Consider the following 24,658-nt stretch of genomic DNA (forward strand, 5'->3'; position numbering starts at 1 on the left):
ATTTTGGTTATTATATTCAGCAGGTAAGCATCTTTTCAAATCATTAAGGAAAGCACCTTTGAAGCTATTCCATTCTACATTTGTAGCTAATTATCAGATAATCCCTGAATAATTTTTCTCCATTCACAGCCCAATGATCTTATTTTTTTCTATTATTTTGAGGACTACAGATTAATACCTAACTGTTCTTTAGAGCAGATTTGTTGGTAAAATGAAACATACTTCTGTAGTGAAATATCATAGGTTATTCCAGGCCTCTTAAAAATTTAGTTTTAAAGACTGTTCTGTTGTATTTATTTTGATTCTATGTCAGCTGAAGGTGGAAGGGTCCAGAGAACTGGTAATTTAGAAGGAGGATGCTTACAAGTCCTGTGCAGGGGAGTCTTTGTGCCAGATAGGAAATCCAAGCCACCTGATAGCAATCTCTTTTGTCTATCATTTTAGGCAATGTAATGCAGTAAGCTGGACATGTTTTGAGATTGTTAGCTTAATCAATCACTATCTTTCCACAAAAATGCCTCAACTGTCATGTTTTATATGAGGACAAAGCTTAGTCATGTACTGAAAATCTAAGCAAATGTTATGTATATATACCAGTGTGATGTCTCCCCATATTCATTACTGCCTGCTGTGTTTGCGTCGCACTAAGCACATAATTTAAACTCCTTCAGGACTAACAGAAGATGTAAACGTCACTTGACGTATTCTGTTTGATGTTGAAGGGGTTTCTTCTGCTATCATGCGACACTGGCAGTGAGCATGTGCCAGAGGAGAGACTCACAGTGACGTGGGGTGCAAAATCTTCTGCAGGCACACAGGAGAACAGTCTTTCCCTGAATCTTTGTTCTCTGAGGAAGCGAGCTTGAATCCTGTGGTGGCATTTGAAATTACTTATTTCCAGTACATTGTGTGTTTTCCTGTCCTGTAGTTTTTTTCCAGTCTTGATTGCATGGTAAATTAGGATGTTGCAATTAGCAGACCTAATTTAAATTAAGCATGATTGCTATGGAATTTGAATACCTGACTTTCTGTAAGTGTTTGCATTTGTCTTCCTCTGTGTCTTCATTTGTGTACATTCTGCAAATTTTGTGGGTCTCGTTTGTTTTCCTGCTGGCCATGCTGGTTTCAGACTATGTGCAGAACAGAACTGGGGCAGCAAGAATGCTGGGATTTCATAATTCATGGCTCCCAGAAATGAATTTTACAATTATCTTTTACTTATACAGAAATAGGCTAATGTTCTTTAACAGCCCTATCTTTCTCCACTTTGTCTCAGAGAAAATTTGGGCTGTATTTTCCTGTGCCTGTGAGTTTCTGCTAAAGTTTGTTAGATACCATTTGTAAAAATACTACTCACAGGTTCTTAGTTCCTTTAGTTATGAATAAGTACATAAAGCATTCAAAAAGCTTTTAGCAGTTTTTTGCTTGCATTCTGATCCAATTTTACATGAGGTACATTTATTAAATATCTGCTTTTTTAATGGCTGTGTAAATTATGGCTCTGATTTTACTAGGCGTTAGTTTTTTCTTACTTTCTTTTATGAATTTTTTACTTAGCACTGCTACCATCCATTTATTTTTGATCCATTCATATATTTGTATGTACTTCTCTCTACCATCTTACTGTAACTGGAGTTGGTTTGATTTTGCTTTTCAGCCTTCTTAAGTAGAATAGCTCTTAAAACAAGTGCCCTTTCTTGGCTGTGGTGAGCTGCTTCACCCTTTGGATGTACTGCTGGTATAAGCTTTAGCTGTCAGCTTGAAACTTCTAATGTTTGTGTTTTTCCTCTGCTCAGTTTTGTGAATGGTTGTTCCAGCTTCAGTGCACTAGAATTTCAAAATCCTGTGTGTGTGTATCTATTTGCAGTGCACATTTGTATAGTTATTAAATGGGAACAGCCATCCTTGTATGAAAAATTGATGGCTTTTGGATAATGAACATTTGGCTGAGCAAGTAGGCATTACACAAAAGAATGAGGTTTACCATGTAATCAGGCTTGATTGTTCCAGAAACTTCCCTTTGCTGCAGATCTGAGGGCTGCTCTGTGTGCCAGGGCAGGATCTGCACCCAGGCCCCCCCCACACCCTTCTCCTGCCCTTTGTGGTTTTGTTGCTCCATTGACATGAAATGCCTTCTACAGGTGTATTTTCTTCTTATTTTAGTAGTCAGCCTATTTGATCTGATATATGCTGCAGTATAGCTATCTAATGTGTTTTTGTAAATAATTTTTTCATGTCTTTTTAAGTGTGTTGTTTTTATCTGGGACAGTGGTTTATTGGCAGACCTGTCTCTGTAAATGAGTAAGGACCACATAAACAGAATGCTTTATTTCAACTCTGCAGTGTATCTCTCTACATGAATTTACATCAGTTTTATTTCCACAGAACTTCATCTCCTGTCTGTCCCCTTCTTTGACATTTAGAGCCAACTCTTATCTCAGTATCCTTTTTTCCCTCCCTGCCATTCAGTGAGTGCATTGATTAGAAATGTCCCAAGCAGCATTTATTTCTTCTTCCAAAGCTGAAGGGAGCAACCTGAGCCATCCGTATTCTCTCTGTATCTGTTTTGAATGAAAGCACCACCTTGGCAAACACATCTCACCTTTGTCTTGCTCTGGTAGGGAGCTGCTCTGCTCAGCCCTGGTTGAGTCAGGCAGGCAGAGCATGGCATTTTCCTGTCTAAGCTTAGCCCTAGACAAATATCAGAAGTTTTGTAGCCCGCCTACAGAGATTACAGGTTTGTTAAGCCTGGATATTTTCCTAATTCATCCACTAGACTATTATCAGTCTATCTTAGTACACTCATGCTTTGCTGTTATTTTTTAGAGATGTTTTTGAGTATTTTTCTCCCATCTTTGTTGTGTGTGCAAACATGAGCAACAAACTGTTTTCAATGCTTCTGATTGAAGGCCTTTAGAGGCTGAATATTTGTGTGTACATGTATATAAGTACTTTAATACTTTCACAGGAAAGTGGTTTTCCCCTCTTGAGGAAATCAACCTTTCTTCATTGGACTGTCTTTAGAAGTATCCTGTTCTTTTCTTCAAATTTAATTAAGATGATGCTGATTTCTTCTTTTGGTTTTATTTTGTAAGAAGCTGCTAAGAGTTGGGAAACATTATTGCTTTAGGAGGAGAGGTCTTGGTGATGAAAATAGAAAGCACGTTCTCACCTTCTAAGTTTACAAGCAAAAGTATAAATTTAGATGGTCATTGTAAGGTAGGCAGCTTGAGACTTTGATTCTCTGGATCTATGTCATTACCTACTACACTTTGCAGCTGGGGATAAATTTGAGAATTGTTTACCTGTTCAGTGAATATGTTTTTATATATTCAAATTCTGCAAAATTAAGGAAGGTAAAATGGAATTCCAATGAAATAAAAGAGCACAATTCTCATAGCAGGCAATGGTTAGGGCAGGCAGTGCCTGGGTCAGAAAGGTAGGAGGGATGAGAGAGCTGATGTATCAGTGGTGCAAAGCCAGATAATGTATATGTTGCAGTTTACCTTGGGTTTCTTTGGGTATTTTTTAAAAGGTCAGATATTTTAGTCCCTTTAAGCTTCTGAGTTAAATCCAAAATATCTACAAAGCCTTTCTGTCAAAAGGTATGTAGAACTGAAAAATAGAGGGATGGTGATTTTAAAAAAAGCTGCTTGAATTGGTGTGGAATTGGTTGCAGATGAGGCCCAGGGGAGTGGGTTTATTGTCTAACAATGTGCTCTCGTTGTTGTCTGCTCTTCTGGCACGTTTGTGCCATGCAGTGCCATGTTCTGTTCAGGATTTTCTGTGCTCTAATATGCTGGGAGCTGATTGCAAGTTGAATATGCTGGGTGATGCTTAAGAAAGTTGATGTTGCAGAGCTGAGGATGCAGTAAGTTGAGGCTCATGTACAAAAGAGCAGAGGCACCAGGGGTGGAAGCACAGCCCAGCACTTGTCTGAAACCACAGCAGAGATGTAGTTCCAGCTGGTAGGAAAGCACATCCTAAGTGTAACATTCTGCCAAGGGAGCACAGCCCCTGACACTCTTCAGTGGGGTTGTTACTGTTGGTCTCCATTGCTGGAAAGATGAGTCTTACCAACAGAGCAAAACCTTTCCAGTGGAGCTCAGGAGAGCACCTTAAGAATGTGTATTTTTAAAATGTGCAAATAATTTGATTGCAAGCATCCTAGTCTTGTTCAGAATGTTGCCACCCTGGTTATTACTCTACTCTTTAGCCATGTGAAAATCTGTGGTCTGTGCAGTAGAGGCAACTCCCTGGACAGTCAGGAGATTAATTCTAGAATACTGTGTTGTTAGAATAGATTTAAAATTAGATCAGTAATTAATCTTCATGCTGAGGTTCGGAACCGCAGGTAGCTGATAATGAGCTAATTTGTAACATTTTTTGAATCTTAAACTAAGAAAATGCTCTGAAACAAAATGAAGAAAACTGTTCATGTTGTGTGCTACAAAGCAACCAAATGAGTTTTCATATTATTTTATGTAACATTTACATTAAACCTGGAAAACTTTCTTTCCATTTTCATCTCATTTGTTTGTTTTGGGGAGAGTGTCTAGAGTAGGATTGTTATATTGCACATCTGTATGTAATTGTATTCTCCACGGTTAGAAAATTTGAAACAATATAAAATCACTTTGTCATTTCATTCTGGAATTTGTTTGCTTGGATTTTTTGGAGGAAAAAAATGTGATAAACTATCTTCCATGAGAATTGCCAAGTAGAGACTTATTTAAAAGGCAGCTATGCTACGTGAAGCATTCCATAATAGATTTGGAGGAAATGGGAAATGAAAGTGTGCTGTTATGCTTAGCTTTCATTCAATCTGCCTTTCACACTTTGTGATGTAACTTCATGGCACTATAATGCATAACACAACTGAAGTAGGAGATAGGAATGCTTGAGAAGGTTTATGTTTTTGCCCATTAAATAAAGTCTATATTTATTCTGGGGTCTCTCTTCCATCATCAAAGATTTTTTTCTTGCTTTTGTTCTTTTACAGTAAAACAAAGATAGGCTTGGAGTGTGTTGAGAATAAAGTGGATTTGTGTAGTTGAGAATGGCTGTACCAGTCACTGTAATTTGTTGTGACATCTCATTTTGTTTGGCTTTGCAGAGTTGTTCCTATGCTGTTAATAATGCAAAAGGTCTGGACTATGCAGTGTGGTGTAAGCAGGTGTGCACCAGCCTCAAGCATTAGGCAAATTAGACATAAATTTGGTGTTCACTGGCAATTTCAGCCTTTTCTTTTGTAATTTCTTAGCTTGCAGTGATGCCACTTCTTCAATTTGAGTTCTAAATGAAGCAGAAGGGCTTGTCTAACATATAGCTTGGTTTAGATGAAAAGAAAATGGTCTTTCATGCAATAAGTTAATTCCTAAGTACAAAGATGTTAATTTTCCTTAAAAGAACCATCTGCACCCATTTTACTCCTTGCTTTGTAAGTCTTGCATTGCTTGACTCTGTGTTCACCTCAGTTAATGTGTTTGGTAGCACACTGAAAGGTGTGATGGCACAGAAAACCATGTCCTGTGTGTGTTTTATTCCTGTGCACTCTCTGGATATCTGTGCAGAGATGCAGCCCACACTTTACAAGCTGACAGCATCTTTTTTCCTCTGTGCTCTTCTTTTTTTGTCCAGTTTATTTTGTTTCAAAACAATGAGCTTCAAAACAATGGGCAGTGCAAATTTGAGTGGAGCCTGGCTTGCTGAGCAACTTGCATCTTGTTTTGTGTATGTAGTAATTAAATAGTAGAAAACTTTTTGTAGAAGAGGACCCTGCACTCAGGCAGCTGGTTTGCACTGATGTTTTTATTTAGGTTGCAAAGTTCAATCCTATTTGAAGTTCTTCAAAAAGATGGTGGAAACAGGAATACTGTAGTCCAGTCTCAGGATCATGGGAGTTGGGAATTGATCTTATAAAGGAGTGAATGGCAGGTACAAATTATCCAGTGATGCACTGGACAAAAGCTCCTTAGTTGTTTAGTCTGAACAAAATAGCCAGGAAGGAATCCAAATTCAGGATATTTCCTTGCTCCTGGGGCTTTTATGACAGGAAATAGAAAGCAATTTTTCTAGGTGATGTTGGGAAGGAGATAGTTCTGTGTCTGGTATGATGAGACTCTGCCTGCAATCTTTAAGAAGTTGCTTGTTGGACTCCTGCTTCCATCCATCATATCTAAGTGTGTGTAATTGTATTTCTTTACAACAAAAGAAGTGTTTATTGTAGGACTGTGCAACCCCCCAAACCTACACCATGAATAATAACACTTTTTTTACCCCGGTTATTCTAGGATGAATAACTCTTAAACTATTCTTGAATGTGGAAAAAAAAAAGAAATCAGTTGAAACAGATGCTTACTTATCTATTTTAGAGAACTAATTATCCCTGTTGTTGGTAGTGCTAAAGCTTACAAAATTGCTTCCATCTTTGAATTACTATAATTAAGACGATAACTTCCACATCTAGTTAACATTGCTGTGCAGCTGCTGCATTCATTGACATGCAGATTTTGGATTTTGTAAATTTTCTGTCATTGTGGATAAAAATTTTAAATACTTATTTTCATTTCCAAAATGTCTGTTTCTCATAAAGAACTCTTTGTAAAGCAAATCAACTGAAACCAAACTTCTGTAACATCAGAAGAGAATCTGGTGAAGTTTGGTTAGGTGGTATTATATTTTAGGAAAATATGCAACCACAAGTAAGTTTTGTAGATATGATTGTTCTGAATTTTGGATCCCAGTTCCTAGGAATTTGAGGTCACTAAATGGAGTGTCAAATCTGGAACAAGTCTTATGTTTGGCTTCTGAAATGCTGTTTTGAAAGAAGTTAGTGCTAGAGTTGATCTGGCACTCTGACAAACTGAGGTAGTTTATACAATTCTAAAATTAACATTTTTGGTTGAAGGTTGGGCTTGATGATCTTGTAGGTCTTTTCCAATCTTAGTGATTCTATGATAGATCACTAATATGAATAAAATGCATTCATGAATAATCACCAAAATGTGATTTAAGCTGTTTTTTCCATATATCTTATTTTTTCAAGTTGATTTCTGTCAAAGTCAATGAGAAGGCTTGTGCAATCAGTATTATCTTGTTTGCTTACATACTCTAGCAGCTTCAGCTATGAGATATTACTCAAGGCCTATAAATTCAGATAGATTTTGAGAAACTTCCTTATCATTATTCATTTATAATAACCAGCATCGCTATGAAATTGCTTGATAGTGGTGGTTGGTTATTTATATTTACATTGTTTTTTTCTGTGGCCCTTGCTTTCATTACATGGATGCCTCATGGGCATTAATCAGTTTTGCTCAGTGAGCTGAAGATGTCCCCTGAGTAAACTGCTAAAACAAAGAATCAAATATCGATTTATGCTGGAACAGAGTCATTGATTTCTTTTTCAGCCTGAACAGGCACATGAAGCAAGGTGCACTCGTGGTGCTCATTTCAGAGGCTTGGCTGTGGGTGAGGAGGAGGAGGCTGGCTGGGTGCAGATGAAGAGCTGGGGGCTGAGTGCAGGTCGCAGGTACAATGCCAAATGTGCTCAGAAATAACTCTGGGCAAGGGTGCTGGCTCAGGAACACATTTCAGTGGGTCCAAAAGCAGTGTCCAGTTACCAGACCCACGCCCCTGTCCTGCAGTGTTCAGTTTCAGGAATGCACTGGGGACACTTCAGTACACGTAACAAATGATATTTTTACTGCAGGCAGAGAAGGTAACTCCAGAGACAGAGTATAAACTCAATTTCTTCGCATAGTGATGCAATGACATTGTTTCAACAGAGTAAAAACTCAATTTCTTTGCATAGTGATGCAATGACATTGTTTCAACAGAGTAAAAACTCAATTTCTTTGCATAGTGATGCAATGACATTGTTTCAACTTTTTCAATATAAGATACCAATTTTACTATGTATTTTCTATTTTTACTATTAAATCAAGGTGCTCCTGTGCTCTCACAGGTTTCTAGGCTCAGGTTAGGGAGGGCAGCACCTCCAGAGCTCAGGGCTGGAGCTCAGCCCTACAGCTCTGCGCCCTACAGAAACTGCACTTTTAAAATTGTGTTTTGCCTAAACTGGAAGACCTGGAGGGGATTTGCTTTCTGAAATTATGAAGTGAGAACTGAGAAAAAAAAAAGTTAACAAGACCCAGAGCAAATTGTGAGAGGAAAGGAGGTTCAGGGCAGGGCTCACCTTGTGTTTAATGAAAACAGCAAAACTTTGGCTTATAAACAAATAATAATGCTTGAAATCTCTCTGGACTGGTTAAAAACTGTTCTTTTTTTCCAGTTAAAAAGTAAGATATAGCCAACCTTTTCCCCTTTTACTTTCTCCTATTACTCCTGTTTTCTTATGCAGATTGAATTAATTTTTGAACGAGAAGACATACAGTATTATTTTGAGAATAATAATAATTAATGCAATTTAAAGGATTGACAGTATGATCTCCTCATTATTATTGGCCTGGTAGCTCACTTTTGAGCCCAGCACTGTCTGGCTAAAATGAACCTTCCAGGAAATTATTTTTTCTTCAGTGGAACTGTTTCTGCCAGCACTTCAATTGACTAGTTTGAATTTCTTTGGCACTAAGCCCTGCTTAATGCCAGCTTTGCTTCCTTCATATTTAGCTGTTCTTTAGGAGGTGCTCAAATGCTGTCATAGTGACTTGTTGGGGCAGAGGTCACCCCACTGAAGTCTGCTTGTTGCCTCCTCCCTTCACCCTTTTTTTGTTTTAGTGACTACCAGAACTTCATCACTCTTGTTCTGCATTTCCTCTAGGATTCCTACATCTGTTAAAAGCTTTTTCTCTATATGCAGAAAGCTCTCATCAGCCAGTAGAGAGTATAATTGTACTTGTATATTTTTCTCAACATAAAACATGAATTTGAGAAGTTGAGTGTTGTGTTTTTAGTCTCTCTTTAAGCTTTGCCTTGTTGCCAACACACATAAGTCAAAGCAATGGCTAAACAGACCCAAGTGATGTTTCTCTTTTGCAGATGAGAGATCCAGGAAAATTAAAAGTTATCCAATGCTGAGGGTGCAAAGAGAATAATGTTTTATTCCCAACTTGGGGCTAGGCTTTCACTCCAAGCCATTCCCTCCTCTGGGTACATTTGTGTAAACCTGACCTATTTTAAGGGGTCTCAGCTGTGCTTGCTCTCCATCTCCTTAACCCTTTCTCTTTTGGCTCCTTATCTTGGCAAAGACAGCAAAGAAAATGGGTTTGTAAAACTCTGTTCACTTTGGAAAATGCAGGCAAGCAGTTAAAAAGCTCTGAGTTTGGGACGGTGCACTTCCCCTGTTATGCTGTGGTTTAAATATACCAAGTTTCCATAGCCAGCTCCAGACATTGCTGGGGTAAAGTGTGCTTTAGGAACTCTCCTTAGCAAAGAGATAAAACTGCAGAGAATGGAGCTCTGTTTTCTCACTGTATTAGTGATTTTTACTGAGCAAGATTTGAAACGCTTACATTATATTTGATACTAAAATGCCCAGGATTTTTTTTTTAAATTTCTTACATATATTACACTAAAATATTTAGGAATTTCATGTTGCAAGAAAGCTTTTGTGCTAATGTAAACAATGATTATCTGGTATTAATGTTGGAATTCAGTATTCTGGTTTTTCTTTATCAGTTACTGGAATAGTGTAACTGAAAACATGTTAAAAATATCCATGAACTGGGATTTTAAGCTTCTTAAAATCAGACTGTTAGTTTTTCCGTGAGATGTGCACAATGGTAATCAGTTTTTGGATGGACTGTTGCTGAATAATACATGAATGTAAATGGAGATTGTATGGAATCAGTTGGATAATTTTGAGGAATGCTTTAAGTACACTAAAGAGCCTGAATAGCAGTTAATGGTGCTTCAACTTTATTACTGTTTATTATAGTTGGCAGTTCAGTTGTATTTTTTTCTGTATCAAGTACTCTAGTTTCCTATAGAACAGCAATAAAATAAGCTTACAAATAATAATAGTCAGATGCACTGTATCCTGTGGCAGCAAAATACTTTTGCATTAAATTGTAGCTCTTGGCAGCCTGGGTGTGTTTATTGCTGGGCAGCTCCAGCAGATCAGTCAGTGCACTAAGGACCTGGCAGATGTCAGCATTTGGGGTCTGCAAGCAAAGGGGCTTTGCCTGTGCCTGGGGACCCCAGAGTGGAGCTTCACAGGGCACCCCTGGAGTGGGGCCAGCGAGCTCCTTCCTCAGCTTTTGCTCAGCTTTCCCTGCTCCTGGCTGTTTTCCAACCTCTATCAACACCAGTGGGATTCTAGTTACCTGTTTTGGGGACTGCTGAAGTAAGCAGGAATGTTTCTGCCATGTAAGAAGCAAGCTGGAGGTACAAAGAATAGATGTGTGTAGCTGTAATGCTTGGTCAGTTGTAAGATTTTGCTGGCAACTTCATTTCTTCTGTTTAAACAGCAGGAGAAGTGGCAATCACAAAGAGATTTAACTATCTAGCTGCTCTGCTTCACAGCTCCCATGATTTAAAAATGTTTCCCTTGCCCAGTGCAATTCCTTTTACCATGTTTAGAGCTAAATGTTTGCTGTCAATAGTCACAAACTGGGAAGCAAGTTGAGGAACACAGCCTTCTCTTCATTTTGCTCAGCTTTCCCAACAAGGAAAAAATCAATCTGAACTGTCCCATAAGAAGTGTCACTTTCCTTGCTGGAACAAAGTCATGGCAACAAGTGGAGTTGATGTGGTGGAGGTGTGTCTGAAACCTGCTTTGCAGAGTTTTCCATTGATATTGCCTCATGTGTTCACAAAGAGTTTTGGATCTCAGGCTCTGAGTTTGATTAGTAATCCCACTCATCTGCTGGGTTGTACTAGCACTTTGCTCTGTAATTTTAACTCTGCCCTGAGGAATATGCTCTGGTTTCTTATAACCAAGTCAATAACTGTAATGGATTTATTTGCTAGGTTGGATATTGGTAAGAGTGTCCAGAGCACTCTGGGGTATTTTACATTGTTTTTTGCTTTTTGTGTGAGTTGTAAAGCTTGAGTTGCACATATTCTGTGAATCAGGAATGAGTTACCAGCTATCTCCAGTGGCCTGTGCAGTAAATGCTTCCAGAGTGTTGAAACACTTGCTGCTGACCAAGTACCTTTTGTCCCTGTACATTTTCTTCTCTGCAGGATCACTACTGAGATCAAGTGTATGAAAAAATCCCACCCTAAGGAGATTCCTCAGCAGAGAGAGATTCTGCAGGACCTGTCCCATCTGACTGTGCCTAATGGTTTATCTATCTTTCTTTCAGCTGTCGGACAAGCAACAGGAAGAGCTTGATTGTAACATCCAGCACATCTCCAACTCTCCCACGGCCACATTCCCCTCTTCATGGACACGCAGGTAACTCCCTAGGGCTGCTCTACCTGGGAATCACCAGCACAAATGCCAGTGGTCATTGCAGTGAGTCTGAACATACTGATACTCAGCATCAAAATATGCCCTTTGGAAATCACTCTGATGGGAGTTTTTGACCTTCTCAAACTTGTGAGAGTGTCCTTATAGTTTCAAGATAAATGTTTTATGTTCTGCACTTTCTAATTTGCTTCCACATCAATCCTCCATCCTTCCTGGGGGGATTCAATCCTCTTACATCCTGAAAAAGAGCCTGAGATAGAAAACAAAGCCAAATAAAATTAGATGAACACATTTACTTAAATCTCTTGTTTTGAGTCTCTGAGCATGGTTAATTTGTGGCAGTGATTTAGCTGCAGTTCTTCTGAGCAGGAGCATCCTGCCTGTTTCCCTGGCAGCTGTGCAGTGTGCCATCTTATGGTCTCTGTCTGCTACTCATTGCAACAGGAGGTGTTTGGGAGGTTTATTTCTTTTTTACACTGCTGCCAGTTTTACCATGGCAGCAACTGGGAAATGCTCATTTCAAAGCACATGGGCCCAGGCTTGTTAGTCATTGAGATGAAGTGTGTGGAGATGTTCTTCCAACAGAAAAAGAAGGAATAATTCTTCTGAAAGGGTCGCACATGCAGATTCAACAGCTTGCCTGAACAGCATGTTCCCTTGTTTTTGTTGCTGAGGGAGGTAAGTGATGTGTGATGACTTTGTTCTCACCGTTTCAAAATGCCAGAGAGGATGATTGGGCTCCAGGTACATCCCTGATGGGCACCAGGCAGTAGCAGGAGACAGCTGGAACATTTGTGGCACATCATCCACACTGGAGCCTCTCTGGAAACACGTCACTGCTGTGTGTAAGACAAGGAATGTTGTTTTCATTATAATCACTGTGTTCCTCCTACACAGCAGTATGTTCTGTAAATGCTTTCTGGAGACTGAAACTGAGGCAATGCTGAGAAAGAACAGCAAACTGATAGTAGCTCAGCTAGAAGGAGCCATCTGCTTCTTTTTTTCAGAGCTTTGCATCCCAAGAGGTGATATCCAGCCTGTTGAAAGGAAAAAGAAGTCTGAAGTTATTGTTCAGGGATGCCCATAAAAGCCTCATTCACTCCTAGGTTTTCATAAAAATCTGCCCTATTTTCTTGGGATGTTATAAAAAGCCCAGTCATGGAAAGCGAGGAAGATGCTTTAAATGCATTATTATTCTAACATTACCCATGATTTTCAAATTAAAATGTTAACAAAATCTAGCTGGTACATAAAACCATATTCTGCTTCAGAATCTGAAATAAAATGCAGAAAAAAAAAATGCATATAGGACCATCTCCTTCCACTTCAAACTCCCTTGTTGCTCTTGTGTGTGGTTATGGTAGCAATAGTTTAGTAAAATTTAGTTTAAACAAGGCATTTTTCTTGGTAGAAATTCTCCACTTATTTGCATTGTGCTTTTTGCTTTGAATCATGCATGTGTTGGTTTCACTAAATTCTAAATTAGCTCTACAAGCCTTTAACTGAGAAAAAGAAATGCTTGGGAGATTGCAACAATCTCCCATTGACATGATCATTGGTCAGAAAACAAATGCAGAAATGTTCATAATAGAAACATGTATATTTTATTTTCCTTTGACTTGCTTTTCTCCTCTGTCTATTTAAAGAATTGAATTTCTTCTGGTGATTTTGATGTTGTTCAGGCTTTACAAGCTTATAATTCATTAGAAGTATGTGTGTGTCTTCTGAAAGGAAGAGTAACTACTCAGTGGTGTGCCACCTTACTTTAGCAGTAATTTTCAAATATTTTTTTTTTTTCCCCTGATATTGCATATGGGATTTAAAATATTAATTAAAAGGACATCCTTTGTTACCTTTTTCAAGAGTAGCCAGTAGTGCACAGGAAGATAAATTAATTGTAATTTGGGTTCTCTACCAGTGCTATATTTAGGAGTCTTTCCTGGGAAAAAAATAATTTATTCAAGAGACAAAAGTAGATGAAATTTAGAGTAGAGTCACAAATATTTTCTTAAGAAATATCATATATGAGGAGTGAATTTGAGAACAGGCTGTGATATTTGTTTAGTATTTGAACAGAATCTGTCAGTCTGTTTGTTCAGGCACACGTGGTGATGAGTTACTAAGAAATGCTGGTGCCTCTTTTGTCTTTGAACTTTTGTCTTTTCTTCTCAATGCCCATTCTGAACCTCTTCTACAAATCAAAGGAGCAGCAAGCATGCAGAGAAGCCAGGGAGGCTAAAATGTTTTTGTTGAGACACCACACTAAAATAAATTCCTGTATAGCAGTAATGTCAGGAGTTGCTCTTCTGTGCATGATGCAAAAGGCAGGACAGCTGTCCTTCTGTCAGGGAAACCTGCCTCCCCATGAACACTGCTCCAGGCAGTCTGTCTCAAACAGCATCCCAACAAGATGCCAGGCAACTTCCTATCCTAGAAAACAGGAGAAAAAGAAGAAAAGTATTACTTAAAAAGCTCTCAATATTTGCGAAAGAAGTACATCCAAACACTTTGGACCCTGCCATGAAATGGCTTCTGAATCAAGAGCACTTAAGTGTGCTAGTTCTGTTTTCAAACTGCATGAAATGGCATTTTCCAGAATGAGCTGGTACTTTGGCATAAAGAGTGAAGCTCGTGGGGGAGTCACTCTGCAGTTTAGTCTTCCAAACTTGTAATGGCCAGTTTTAGGAATGTAAGTTTGAAAATTTTCCTTTATTCTAAATCCTTTTTGTTTTGAATTGAGAGGGGGGAATAAAGAGGTAAACATGCATATTCATTAACTCTTTTTCTATTTATTTGAATAGTTTTTTTTAAATCTGAAATTACAAAGAGATTACACCATAAGGTTCACAACTAAGTTGCCACCAGATTATATTTTAAATCAAAAAGCCTAAAATGAAAGAAGTAACATTATAATGTAATAGTAAAGAGATAGGTACTTACAGCTGGAAAATTGAAGCTCAGGCAATTTTAAAGTTTACCTTCCACAGCTGTAAGGTAGCCAGGTTACTGTCTGGCTTCCAGTGGAGGCACTTGTCACTGCTGGGACCTTTGCCCTGCTCCCATCTGTAATGGCACACGAAGGGAGCTGCTCACAGGCAGCACTGTGCTCCTGAATTAAATGGTTCTGCTATTACACTGCAAGTTCAGTTCCACATTCTGGCAGAAATATGGCTATTGTTGAGGTGCCTATTTATTTATTAAAGTGTGCAGAGTATGTAACATCCCACCCTATATCCTGCCCTGGTTATCAAAGCTGAGGTTCATCAGCACATCATGCCTGTGATCCTTGGGTGGTGTCAGAGCACCATGGCACTCATGACACTGGTGGTACACAGGGTGCTGTAAATATTGTGATAATTTTGAAATCTGTGTGTGCTGGAAGGCATCTAGTTCTGTAACATTCCTATGACCTTTAGCTTCTAGCTTTAATATTCAGCAAGTAATTTGAATATCCTTTATTGAAGACCACAAAAACTTAGCCTCTTGTGTTTAGTTATTAATTTTTATGGCTCTTGGAAGTAGGTGTTACAGCATGGTTCTGTTGTGAGTTTTTGAACTCATAGCCTATCTAGGGAGTGTCATTCATGTTTGTAGGGGATAGCTGAGACTGTCATTGCCTGTAAGGTCTGGTTTCATATTTTGAAGGTAGAGAATTTACAAAAGCTTTGGCTGCATCCTTGTTCCTGTGTCTGGAAGATGTAAAGGTTCCTGCCTGAATTACTGGCATTGGTGTAGCTGTGTTGATTCACATGATGGGCAATCATTCTGTGTAACAGCCTCCCATGAGACAGAGGCATTTCAGGTTCAGTAGTAGCCAACTATAACCCTGGAGCAACAGGGGAATCTACCTTTGCTGCAGAATAAATAGGATTTCGATCAGCCTTGGTGAATGAGACCATTGCACTCAGGCTTCTCTTATTAAAATACCTTCATCTACAGCAGATGCAGCAGTGCAGGGAAATTTTAGGGAAAGTAGAAATTCCCCATCTCCCTGTTGTTGTTTTAAAAGCTTCACCAAGACTTGAATTGAGTAGAAAAACTAATTGCTTTTCATTTTAAAACTACAAGCAAATCACAGGGGATCTAATTAAAATTCCAGTGTCTGAAAGGAAATATGCCATATACATCTGAAAAAGTAGTTGCTCAAAAATTAGTAGTATTTCTGTACCACACAGTGCAGGCTCAGAAGAGTTTGAACACCCACATACTTAATTTCAAAATTTAAAAACTGTCATTACCCAATTTGCTCAGTTATTCTGAAATTCCATTTTGATCATATCCCAGAAAGTTCAAAGATTGATGAAGATATAAAAAGGCAATGACAGTTCATTGCTTGTTTATAACAACATCTGGCAATTAGGTTTTTTTGTTCACAACTATCATCTTGACACAGTAGTGTTCATTGTCAATAAAGCTTGAAAAATGAGAAGGGGAAGACCAAAGTTTCCACCAAAGCTGGCAGCCTTCCTTGCTTTGCTAGATCATCCACATAACCATGGAAAGACCTCACTCCTGCTGCATCCTAAAATGATCCTTCAGCTTTCTGCTAGCAAGTGATTGGTGACCCTCACCCTAAGGTGTGTGCTGCTACCAGGACATGACTCAGTTCTAAACTTTGGTGAATTCTTCAATCTCCTTGGAAGCTTGCAGTGCCTCCTACACTGGGACTGTCAGACCTCTCCATCTTCTTGTGGTTCCAAAGTAGCAAAATGGTTCTGGTTTTCCACTATGAACATAAGAATTAAGATGAGTACAATCTTAAATGAAACACCACAAGTTATTTAGCTACAAGTTTATGGTCACTCTCTCCTATCTGCACTTGGGATATCCTAGGAACTGTTTAAATAGTATCTGGTTTTGGATGAAAACTTGAATTGTGTTGTATTAAACTGTGAACTCATTGTTAGTCTTTACTAACAATGCAAAAGAAAATCAAGGCAAAGGAAAACAAACCTGTTGCTCAAACTCTTTGCTTTTAATTTAGTTTGCTCTTGATGAAGCAGATTGTGGAGTGGTCTGGAATTCACTTACCTCTCCAGCTCTCTCATCACCCCATGACACGTGTTACATCAGCCTGGGGCTGGTTTAATCTCAACCAGCTGCTATTTTTCCCCTCTTTGACTTGCAGACCAGATGGAGTTTGCTGGCCTGTGCAGCCCTGTGGCCATCCTCATACCCCAGGAGGCATCAGCCTGATCCCCCTCCCCTCCTCCTCCTCCCTGCCCCAGCACATGTGCCAGGTGTGCACACCTTGCTCACAGAAGCTGCAGAGATGCTGCTGCAGACTTTTGTGACCCATTTGTGAGGCTGAAGTGTGAGGGAGTGTTGCCTTTAACTGAGCACTGTGCTTATATTCTGCTCCTGCTAGGTGGAACAGCAAAGGTGTGTGGATAACTTGGACTGAAATTAATGTGACTTAATTATAAACTTAATTATAAGCTTCAGTAGGTTGCTGGATGGGACTGTAACCTCAAAATCACTGCTGCCCTGAGGGGCAAGCTGGGCAACTTGAGTTTCTGTAACAGAGACAATATGCAGATGACTCATACTTGAGGTTTGACTTTTCAACATGGCTTTTAAAATGAAACCATTTTATATGGGATCTAAATTTGAAACCATTTTTGATGTACCTTGTAGTGTATTGCTTTTCCAAAATCTGTTTAGTTTTCCTGGCCTTATTTTAGTGCTATATTGTTGTCTTTGCACAAAGAAATTGCTGTTGACACATGTTTACTATGGATAGTTTTTCTTCTGTGCCAATATTAATGACTAGACAGAGCAAACCACTTCATGGCCAATAGAAAGCACACTGATGTGAAGCTTCTAAATTAATCTATAACTTTCAAATATTTCTGCAGTTAGTTTGTGAATGATCCTAGCTTTTAGAAGGACTTTCTGTGTGATGGTTTCTTTTTACTTTGTAATAAAATACATTGCAATAAACCACTCACCATATGACAAAACCCAGAGGAAAAAAACCACTTGTGCCAAAAATTAAGTGTTTTTTCTCCTTTGCTCTGTAGTTTTGCTGGTACATTCATTTTCATGGTAAAGTACTATTTCAGAAAAGTGGTAGTTAGTTTGACTGCTGATAGGTTTTAGCCCAATCATCTTACATATATGTAGTCATTTTATTATCATGTGCAGTTTTCATGGTATATTGTTTGGTTTTTTTTCCCCTCAGTGAATTTTACATTCAACCATCGCATGTGAAGAAGAATTTGGGAAATTGGGAAGAAATGTTTTCTTGCTGTTTATTATTCCTGAAACTGTCAGTGTCACTTCTACCTCAGGTTTTCATTGACAAGTGTTAGGAAAAGCTTGTAGGTAGAAATTACTGCAAAATATTAAAAGAATCTATTATCTATGGGTAGTACATTACTTACCTGAAAGTGGGAAATGAAATAAACCCTTTAAACTATTTTAAAAGGAGTATAAATACTGGTACACCTGTGTCAGAACATTTCTTTAGCAAACTAATGATCAAGACTCAAAGACTTAAAGCTCCACATTTCCAGTTATTTGTGACTACAGCATGCAGTTCAAAGTCTGTCAGAACACTGAAAACTTACTCCATTTGGTGCAAATGTGAACAAAAGGGTTTTTAATAGGTAATTTTTTCTTTCTTAAACAGGCAGCAGCCCCTTGGACAGTCCCAGGAACTTCTCTCCAAATGCACCTGCTCATTTTTCCTTTGTTCCTGCCCGAAGGTAAGTCAAGATCTATTCTTCTTGGCAAGCAAATGGTCTACACACTTTATTTACAAATGCCCTATGGGTTAGACTACTTTTGATTGTGCTTTATATTCTTTGATGTCTCCAATTTCATTTTGTTTTACTCCTTATGGATTACATCATGACAGCATCAGAATGCATTAGGTGCTTTTCAGACCTAGAAAAAGGTAAAGTAAATTAAGTAGTTAATGCTGCCTAGTGAAGAGGCAATGTTCTCCCAGAAGAATGACATGTAGGGCATGTGATATGACAAATAATTTAGTCAAAGTGACATTAAAGCCAGTCATGATTAGGGTAATTGTAACTTAGTTGTAGTCCTAGATGTTGCTCTCACTGAGGTGTATTGAAAATGTACTGTTGCTCTTTGCTGTGTCTGCACAAAGATATAAACATACCTTAAATTAGCTGTGCACAACTCTGTATCTTCCTTCCCTGCCTTCTCACTGGTAGTGACTCCTGAGTTTTCTCTGCTGTCATGGGCACTGGTGTCAAGAGAACATTACTGCTCAATGAGAAAAATAGCTGATAATTGAAATTGCAAGTCTACAAGAACCTCTCCAAGAGCAGCACTGAGAGACCTGAATGTGGAGCTGTCATCTGTCCTGCAGCAAGTGCTGGACAGGTGCTGGTCATGTGGTGTATCAAACTGCTGGAAAGACATCTGATACCACAGTGGTGGATTTAGTGTAAGGAACAGGAAAGAAAGAATAGAGGCAGCTGGGAAAAGCAGAGAAATGGTGACTTGAGTGTTGAATCCCAGCAGGTAGGCAGAAATGGATAATGATACAGAAAGTTAAATTTTGTGAGAAAGAAAGAAAGAACATGGAAATTAGAGAGGTTCTAGGCAGGGTTTGTGCATAGGAGGTGGGTTTTTACATTCAAATATTTTGGATTTGTTAAACTCTGCCTTAGCTGAAAAAAACCCCATCAGTGTTAAAATGATCTGAGAATGGGAAATTGTGATCATCCTGAGAGGAAGTAAGTTTTCTGAGAAAGATTTAGCTTGAGGACTAGTTAGAAAAAAAGCTAAGTCTCAAGAGTTTAAAGAAGAATAAAGGGTTAGGATTTGATGGAATAAGGTACACTCTTTGTCTGGATGGCAGGAAAATCCTGGAGCATTTCTCCATTGATGTGATTTGCTAGAAGACCTGGTGTCCTTGAATTCTGTTTGAAGCAGACTTTGGTTTTTTGGTCTTATGGAAGAAAATGCTTTTTAATAGCACATAGAATGTAAGAGACTGGATATTGCCTCAGAGGGAAAATTAGTGCTTTACCTGCTGCTTAAACAATTCAAATGGACTCATCCACATTTGTTTTCAAAGCCTGATTTGAGTGTATTCAATAAGCTCTGTTGAAGTCAACTGAACTTTTACAAGTTTTCACAGTATCTGAAGTATCTCACAGCATTTCTGGATCCTGGAAAACAGTAGAAAAGCTGCAGCAGAAATAGAAGTTATTGTCAGAGATTAACGTAATTTTTCAATGTCATGTTTCAACTCGATCCTTCAATATGACTCTAAAAGTTCAGACATGTTCTAATAATAAAACTCTGAAGAGTGCCCTTTCATACTTTTCCAGGTTAACCCTGTCCTGTTGAGTACAGTGGTTCATTTTATTGTATCCATGTTCTTCTCTCTACTTTTTCTGCCAGGGAAAAGAACACTTAAGCACTGCTTGTTTTAGAAACCTGTTTCTATTTTCTGCTTGCATTACAGCCTGAATAGCTATGCCAGCAGTAATAACAGATACATACTAGATTACCCCATACTGGTATCAGAATAACTTCTACATGATGGAATTAAAAATTACAAGTGTGGTGCTAGAGGAATGGGTATTTTACTTTTCATAGACATTGTATAGGGCTTAAGAGATGGCCCTTGCCTGATTTCCTGCAGTTCCCATCACAGGAATTGTTGCTGATTTTCTGCCTTTTATTAGTGGTGTAATTTCTTCATTTATTATCCTGTTTGGATATAATTTTTTTCCCCCATTCTTTCATTAGAGTCCTGTGATGAGTTTCCTGAGATGGAATAGGAAACTTGTTTGGAAAGCTTGTGTTATTGTAAAGTCACTACAATTTGCTGCAAGATTGTCCTTAGTCTGACTTGTGATTAGCCATAAATCCCTTGTTGGATACCCTTTCAATGATTGTGTGATGGCCACAACATGGGCAGGAATCCTCCTGCTGGAATAAGGAAATGTATGGTTAATTCTGTTCATACTCACTAAAAGTGGTCTTGGAGGAATACCAGCAACAGAAGATGAAGGTTTTTTGGTTTTTTTTCATAAATCACATGTATCATTTACTTCTCCCTCTCTCATAATTATTGTACAATTTTTTCCACACAGCCATGGACACAGAGCAGACAGGTAATGTGTATCCCATTGCTGCTGTTTGTGTGTGTGTGTCAACTGTGCTTCTGTGCAGCTGAGCACGTGTCCCTAACAAGTTCATGCTGTAACAACCCCATTTAGGCATCCAGCTTCTAGTCTTTGTGATAGAAACAGAAAATCTTCACATTTGGGCTTAAAATGATAAATAGGTAGAGCTCTGGAGAAGTTGTGTTGTTTTTCCAACTTCTTTTTTAAAATTGATGTGCTTCTTCATGAAATAGCATTTAGCTGCCATAAAAGCACCTCCATAATTAACTAATTGTCATTTTAGAAGCAAAATTTGTTTGCATGTCTTTGTTGGCCTAGCAAAGCATATATAACAAACAAAAAACCTAAATATTTCATTCCAAGTGTTTTATCCTGAAGTAATATTGCATGTTGTCTCTGTAAAAATATGTTTATTAACAAAGCACTGAAACATTTTGAAATGCTTTGCATAAATGCAGGAGGAATTTGCTTTAGAAGTATCTTCCCCTTCCTTGATTTGGAAGATTTTCACTCCTGTCCCACTTCTTTCTGCTAGAGTAGAGCTGATATGTTTGTCCTGACTCCTTAGCACATTGCTTGCCTGGATTGCATCAGCAGTAAACAGCTTAAACATGAAGGGATGTGCTGGAATTTTCTAATTGAGCAAGATACTTTCTTTTAACTTAAAAATTTCAAAATGAAAATTCTGAAATTATTTCAATGCACCATTTATGTAATTCAGTTAAACAAACAAAACCCAAGCTTTTCTTTTGCAAGAAATGAGTAACTTGTGCAGCAAGCAAGAAAGTATTTTGCTCTGGGACTGAGGATCCAAAGTAAGGTTGAATCATTGACCTAAATATTTCCCCAGTGCCCCTGTATGTTACCAGAAACTCAATGAAGATTATTGAAGCTTGGTGTTCAATCCCTTACCCCAGCATGCAACAACTTTGTAATGAGGATAGTTGTTGTTTTTCAGGGTTAAGAAAGGAATTCCATTTCACTTGAAATTATTTTGAGATTGTTCTTTTACATTTAATTGTCTTGCCAGAGAAAACATCACCTGTGGCTAAATGGGGTTTAGCTGTAACACAGGCATGCAATAAAAATCTGCATTACAGACTTATTATTTTTTTTAATGCATGAAGCATGAGTCTTTTTAAAAATCTGTTGACATAATATTCTTTCAGTGATGTGGAACAGTGAGTTTATTTCCCTGTCATTGTAAGATAGATGGCAAAGAGTGGTGTGTATCAGTGCCTGAAAATAAAAGGAACTAGATTTGGAAAAAATGTAAACAGAGGTTTTTATCTTGGTGGGCACTGAACCTTTTTCTGGAGATGAGGCTTCATGATTATGGATAGTGGGATGAGAAATATTGCTGTGAAGGTAACACTTGAGGTTTTTATAATCACTATTTTAGACCTGTACCAAATATCCTATTTTATAATGCACTTGCATAAATGCACTGTGTCAGTGTGTACCAAAAGCCCCATATCTCTCCAAAGTGATTAAAGCTGTTCTAATTCAGCTTTGTGTTATGACCACTTACTGGTAATCTGCTGCAAGAAAGAACACAAGCAAATGGAAACTGATGTGAGGAAGAGACTTTTACAACCATCCCATTGTGCAACAGGACATGGTTGTCCCTTTCAAGGACACAAAATGTGGGAAAATAGACTGGAGACAGAAAAAGTGCTGTGAGACTGAGCTGTAGTTCATTTTTCATCCTCACTGAGTTTGGTTTGGGGGGAAGAAGAGGGTTTGAGGGAGGGCAACACTGATTCTTCTCAAAGCTTTTGTGTAGTTCCTCAGTTTTGACACTGGCAAAACAAGACCTTTCTACAATGTTTTGAATGTTTTCCCTGAGGGATATGTTTATTTGGCTACAATAGGCAAATAAGTATTAATGTTATACTGACTGAAGGAGAAAGAACCCTAGGTGAGATTTCTGTGATTTATGTGGGTCCCTTGGCTCTGTTCCTATCTCCTGTTGTGGGTTTAATTTTCCAGCCATGTGCTGAGCAGAATGCCCTCTGAGTAGGTAAACAGCTTTCAGCTGATTCTTGATCTAATGTGATTTTTTTTTTCCTCAATCTGAATCTTCATTTGGAAGGCAGTGAGCTGCATAAGTTAAGCATGGGTGTCTTTTTCAAAGAAGTTTGCAAGGAGCTGTTTTTATGTGTCTGTTTTAGGAGCTCCAAGTTTTGTAGAAGTACAAAGCATCTACTTAATGCAGGATTCTGATGCCCTTTTCTTGTAGCTTTTCCAAAGTCACCTAGTTTTGCTTTTAAAACTTACTCTGATTGCTTTTCCACAAATGTGATTCTAAACAGGATACTTGATTTATCTGAATAACTCAAGACATTAATAAAAGCATGAGGTTAGGAGATGCAGAGGAGAAAATTGCTTATTTCTCTCAAGAAATTGTGTAACTTCCCTCACATCTTTTCCCCAGAACGGATGGACGCCGCTGGTCCTTGGCCTCCCTTCCCTCATCTGGATATGGAACAAACACTCCCAGTTCAACAGTTTCAGTAAGTGACACTGATTTTTCCAAGCAATTGTACAAATACACCCTAACAAATCAGCTTCTGAATCTCTACTAAAATACTGGATCTTTCGTCATTGTTTTGCTAACATTATTTAATATACTAATTATTTTTAAAAATTAATTTACTTATTGGTTCTGCTGCTTTTTTCCTCCATTTCCCAGCTCCAATCATCTTGCACTTTGCCTTTAGCATTGGTGAAGTCCCAGTGCAGCACTTGGCTCAAGTGATCATTTGAGAGGCACAAAGTCTCCAAAGTGTCAGGACTCAGTGCACAAATACCTTCCTGCTCTCATCCTTTTGTAACTGGGAAATGAAATTCTTGTGTGCTTTCAAATACTTAGTCTGAAAACCTCTGCTACCAGGCTAGCAGAAAATAAAACTGATATGCCACATCTGTTATTCAACTCCTATAATTTGTACCTCCTACTGGAGCTTTTCAGTTTTTACATCCATCATTAGAAAGGCTTTGCTTGAGTTCTTGCTTGAGTTCTGTCAGCAATACCACTAAGCTGGCAGCACCATGTTAACCCTTGTAACTCTGACATGCTTCCTAAAATTAATCTGACTCTTTAGTTTAAGTCTGCTAGGCATTGTGCTTATCCACATGAGAACCTTGCAAAGACAAATATAGAAATATTAGAACTGTAAAGTACAGACTTAATGTAACATGCTTTTGTATGTGTTATGGTGTCTTCAAGTGTGTGGTAACAAATCACTGCCTCTTTCCATAATACTGATGATTTGGTTTTGTATTAATTATTTAGAGTAGGTTCCTAATAATTTTAACACCTTCATTAATTAGGACTCAGCACTTCATATTATGCAAATCCTACACTGTATTATTGTTTTCCTTGTGAACTAAGACCACCCATAAACTTCCTAGTGCCTCTCAAACACAAATTTATGAGTTTTTTGGAGGTGAATGTTAAATTCAGTCTATAGAAGAAAAGAAGAAATTGGGGCCAAAAGTTTCCTTTTAGTATAAATTGATATGATTAAAATTTGATTCTACTATGTTAATCTTATCTTTATAACTTCATTTGATCAGGCACATTCTTGCAAAATCTAGTTCACACAATTTCTACCATTTATTATCTTTTGAATTTCAAGCCAGTTGTTTTCTTGTTGAGTTTGGGGTGCTTTTAATCTCCTTACAAAGCAGGTGACTTGATTTCAATGTGCATGCAGATATGTGGGCAGGTGCACAGAAAAATGTACATGAAAAAATGTCCCTGGTTTCACTGTCACACATTATTATACATTCAAGCACATGAGAGCAGCTCTTGAAAAGGGATTCTGCTTTGGCCTTTAGAGTCTTAGATTAAATCTTCATGGGCATAATCCATGTCTAAGTCCTCTTCTGGGAGCAAGCTATGGGAACATGGAGCAAATACAATTATTTTCCCTAAGGATGACATCCAAATAGTTTGATCATTGGTAGTCACTGTGACATCTTCCAATTTGCTTGTGAAGATGACACCTTTGGAAGCTGATCTGTAGTTTTTCTAGAGTTTGTAGTTTGACCAGACTTAAGGTGGATGCCTATGGAGGGACAAGAAGTAACAACACCAAAGATCAGTTCTTGCTTTGAAATTGGAATGTCAAGGCTACTGTTAGACAGTTCTCAG

At 38.3% G+C, this 24,658-nt stretch overlaps 1 protein-coding gene across 10 annotated transcripts in view; it reads left to right on the forward strand.

Annotated features, from left to right (window-relative positions):
* MAST2 (microtubule associated serine/threonine kinase 2) overlaps positions 1-24,658 on the forward strand; it is a 185,200-nt gene that overhangs the window by 107,515 nt on the left and 53,027 nt on the right. For 8 of the 10 annotated variants that reach the window (XM_079314225.1, XM_079314228.1, XM_079314227.1 and 5 more), the window contains 4 exons: positions 11,274-11,365; positions 18,015-18,090; positions 20,464-20,484; positions 22,934-23,012. In XM_079314225.1, coding sequence (XP_079170351.1) covers positions 11,274-11,365; positions 18,015-18,090; positions 20,464-20,484; positions 22,934-23,012 — 268 coding nt within the window. The remainder of the gene's footprint in view (positions 1-11,273; positions 11,366-18,014; positions 18,091-20,463; positions 20,485-22,933; positions 23,013-24,658) is intronic. The other 2 variants (XM_079314229.1, XM_079314226.1) reach the window with 1 other exon arrangement.

This window comes from Erithacus rubecula (assembly GCF_903797595.1).
Source record: "Erithacus rubecula genome assembly, chromosome: 10".
Lineage (NCBI taxonomy): Eukaryota > Metazoa > Chordata > Aves > Passeriformes > Muscicapidae > Erithacus > Erithacus rubecula.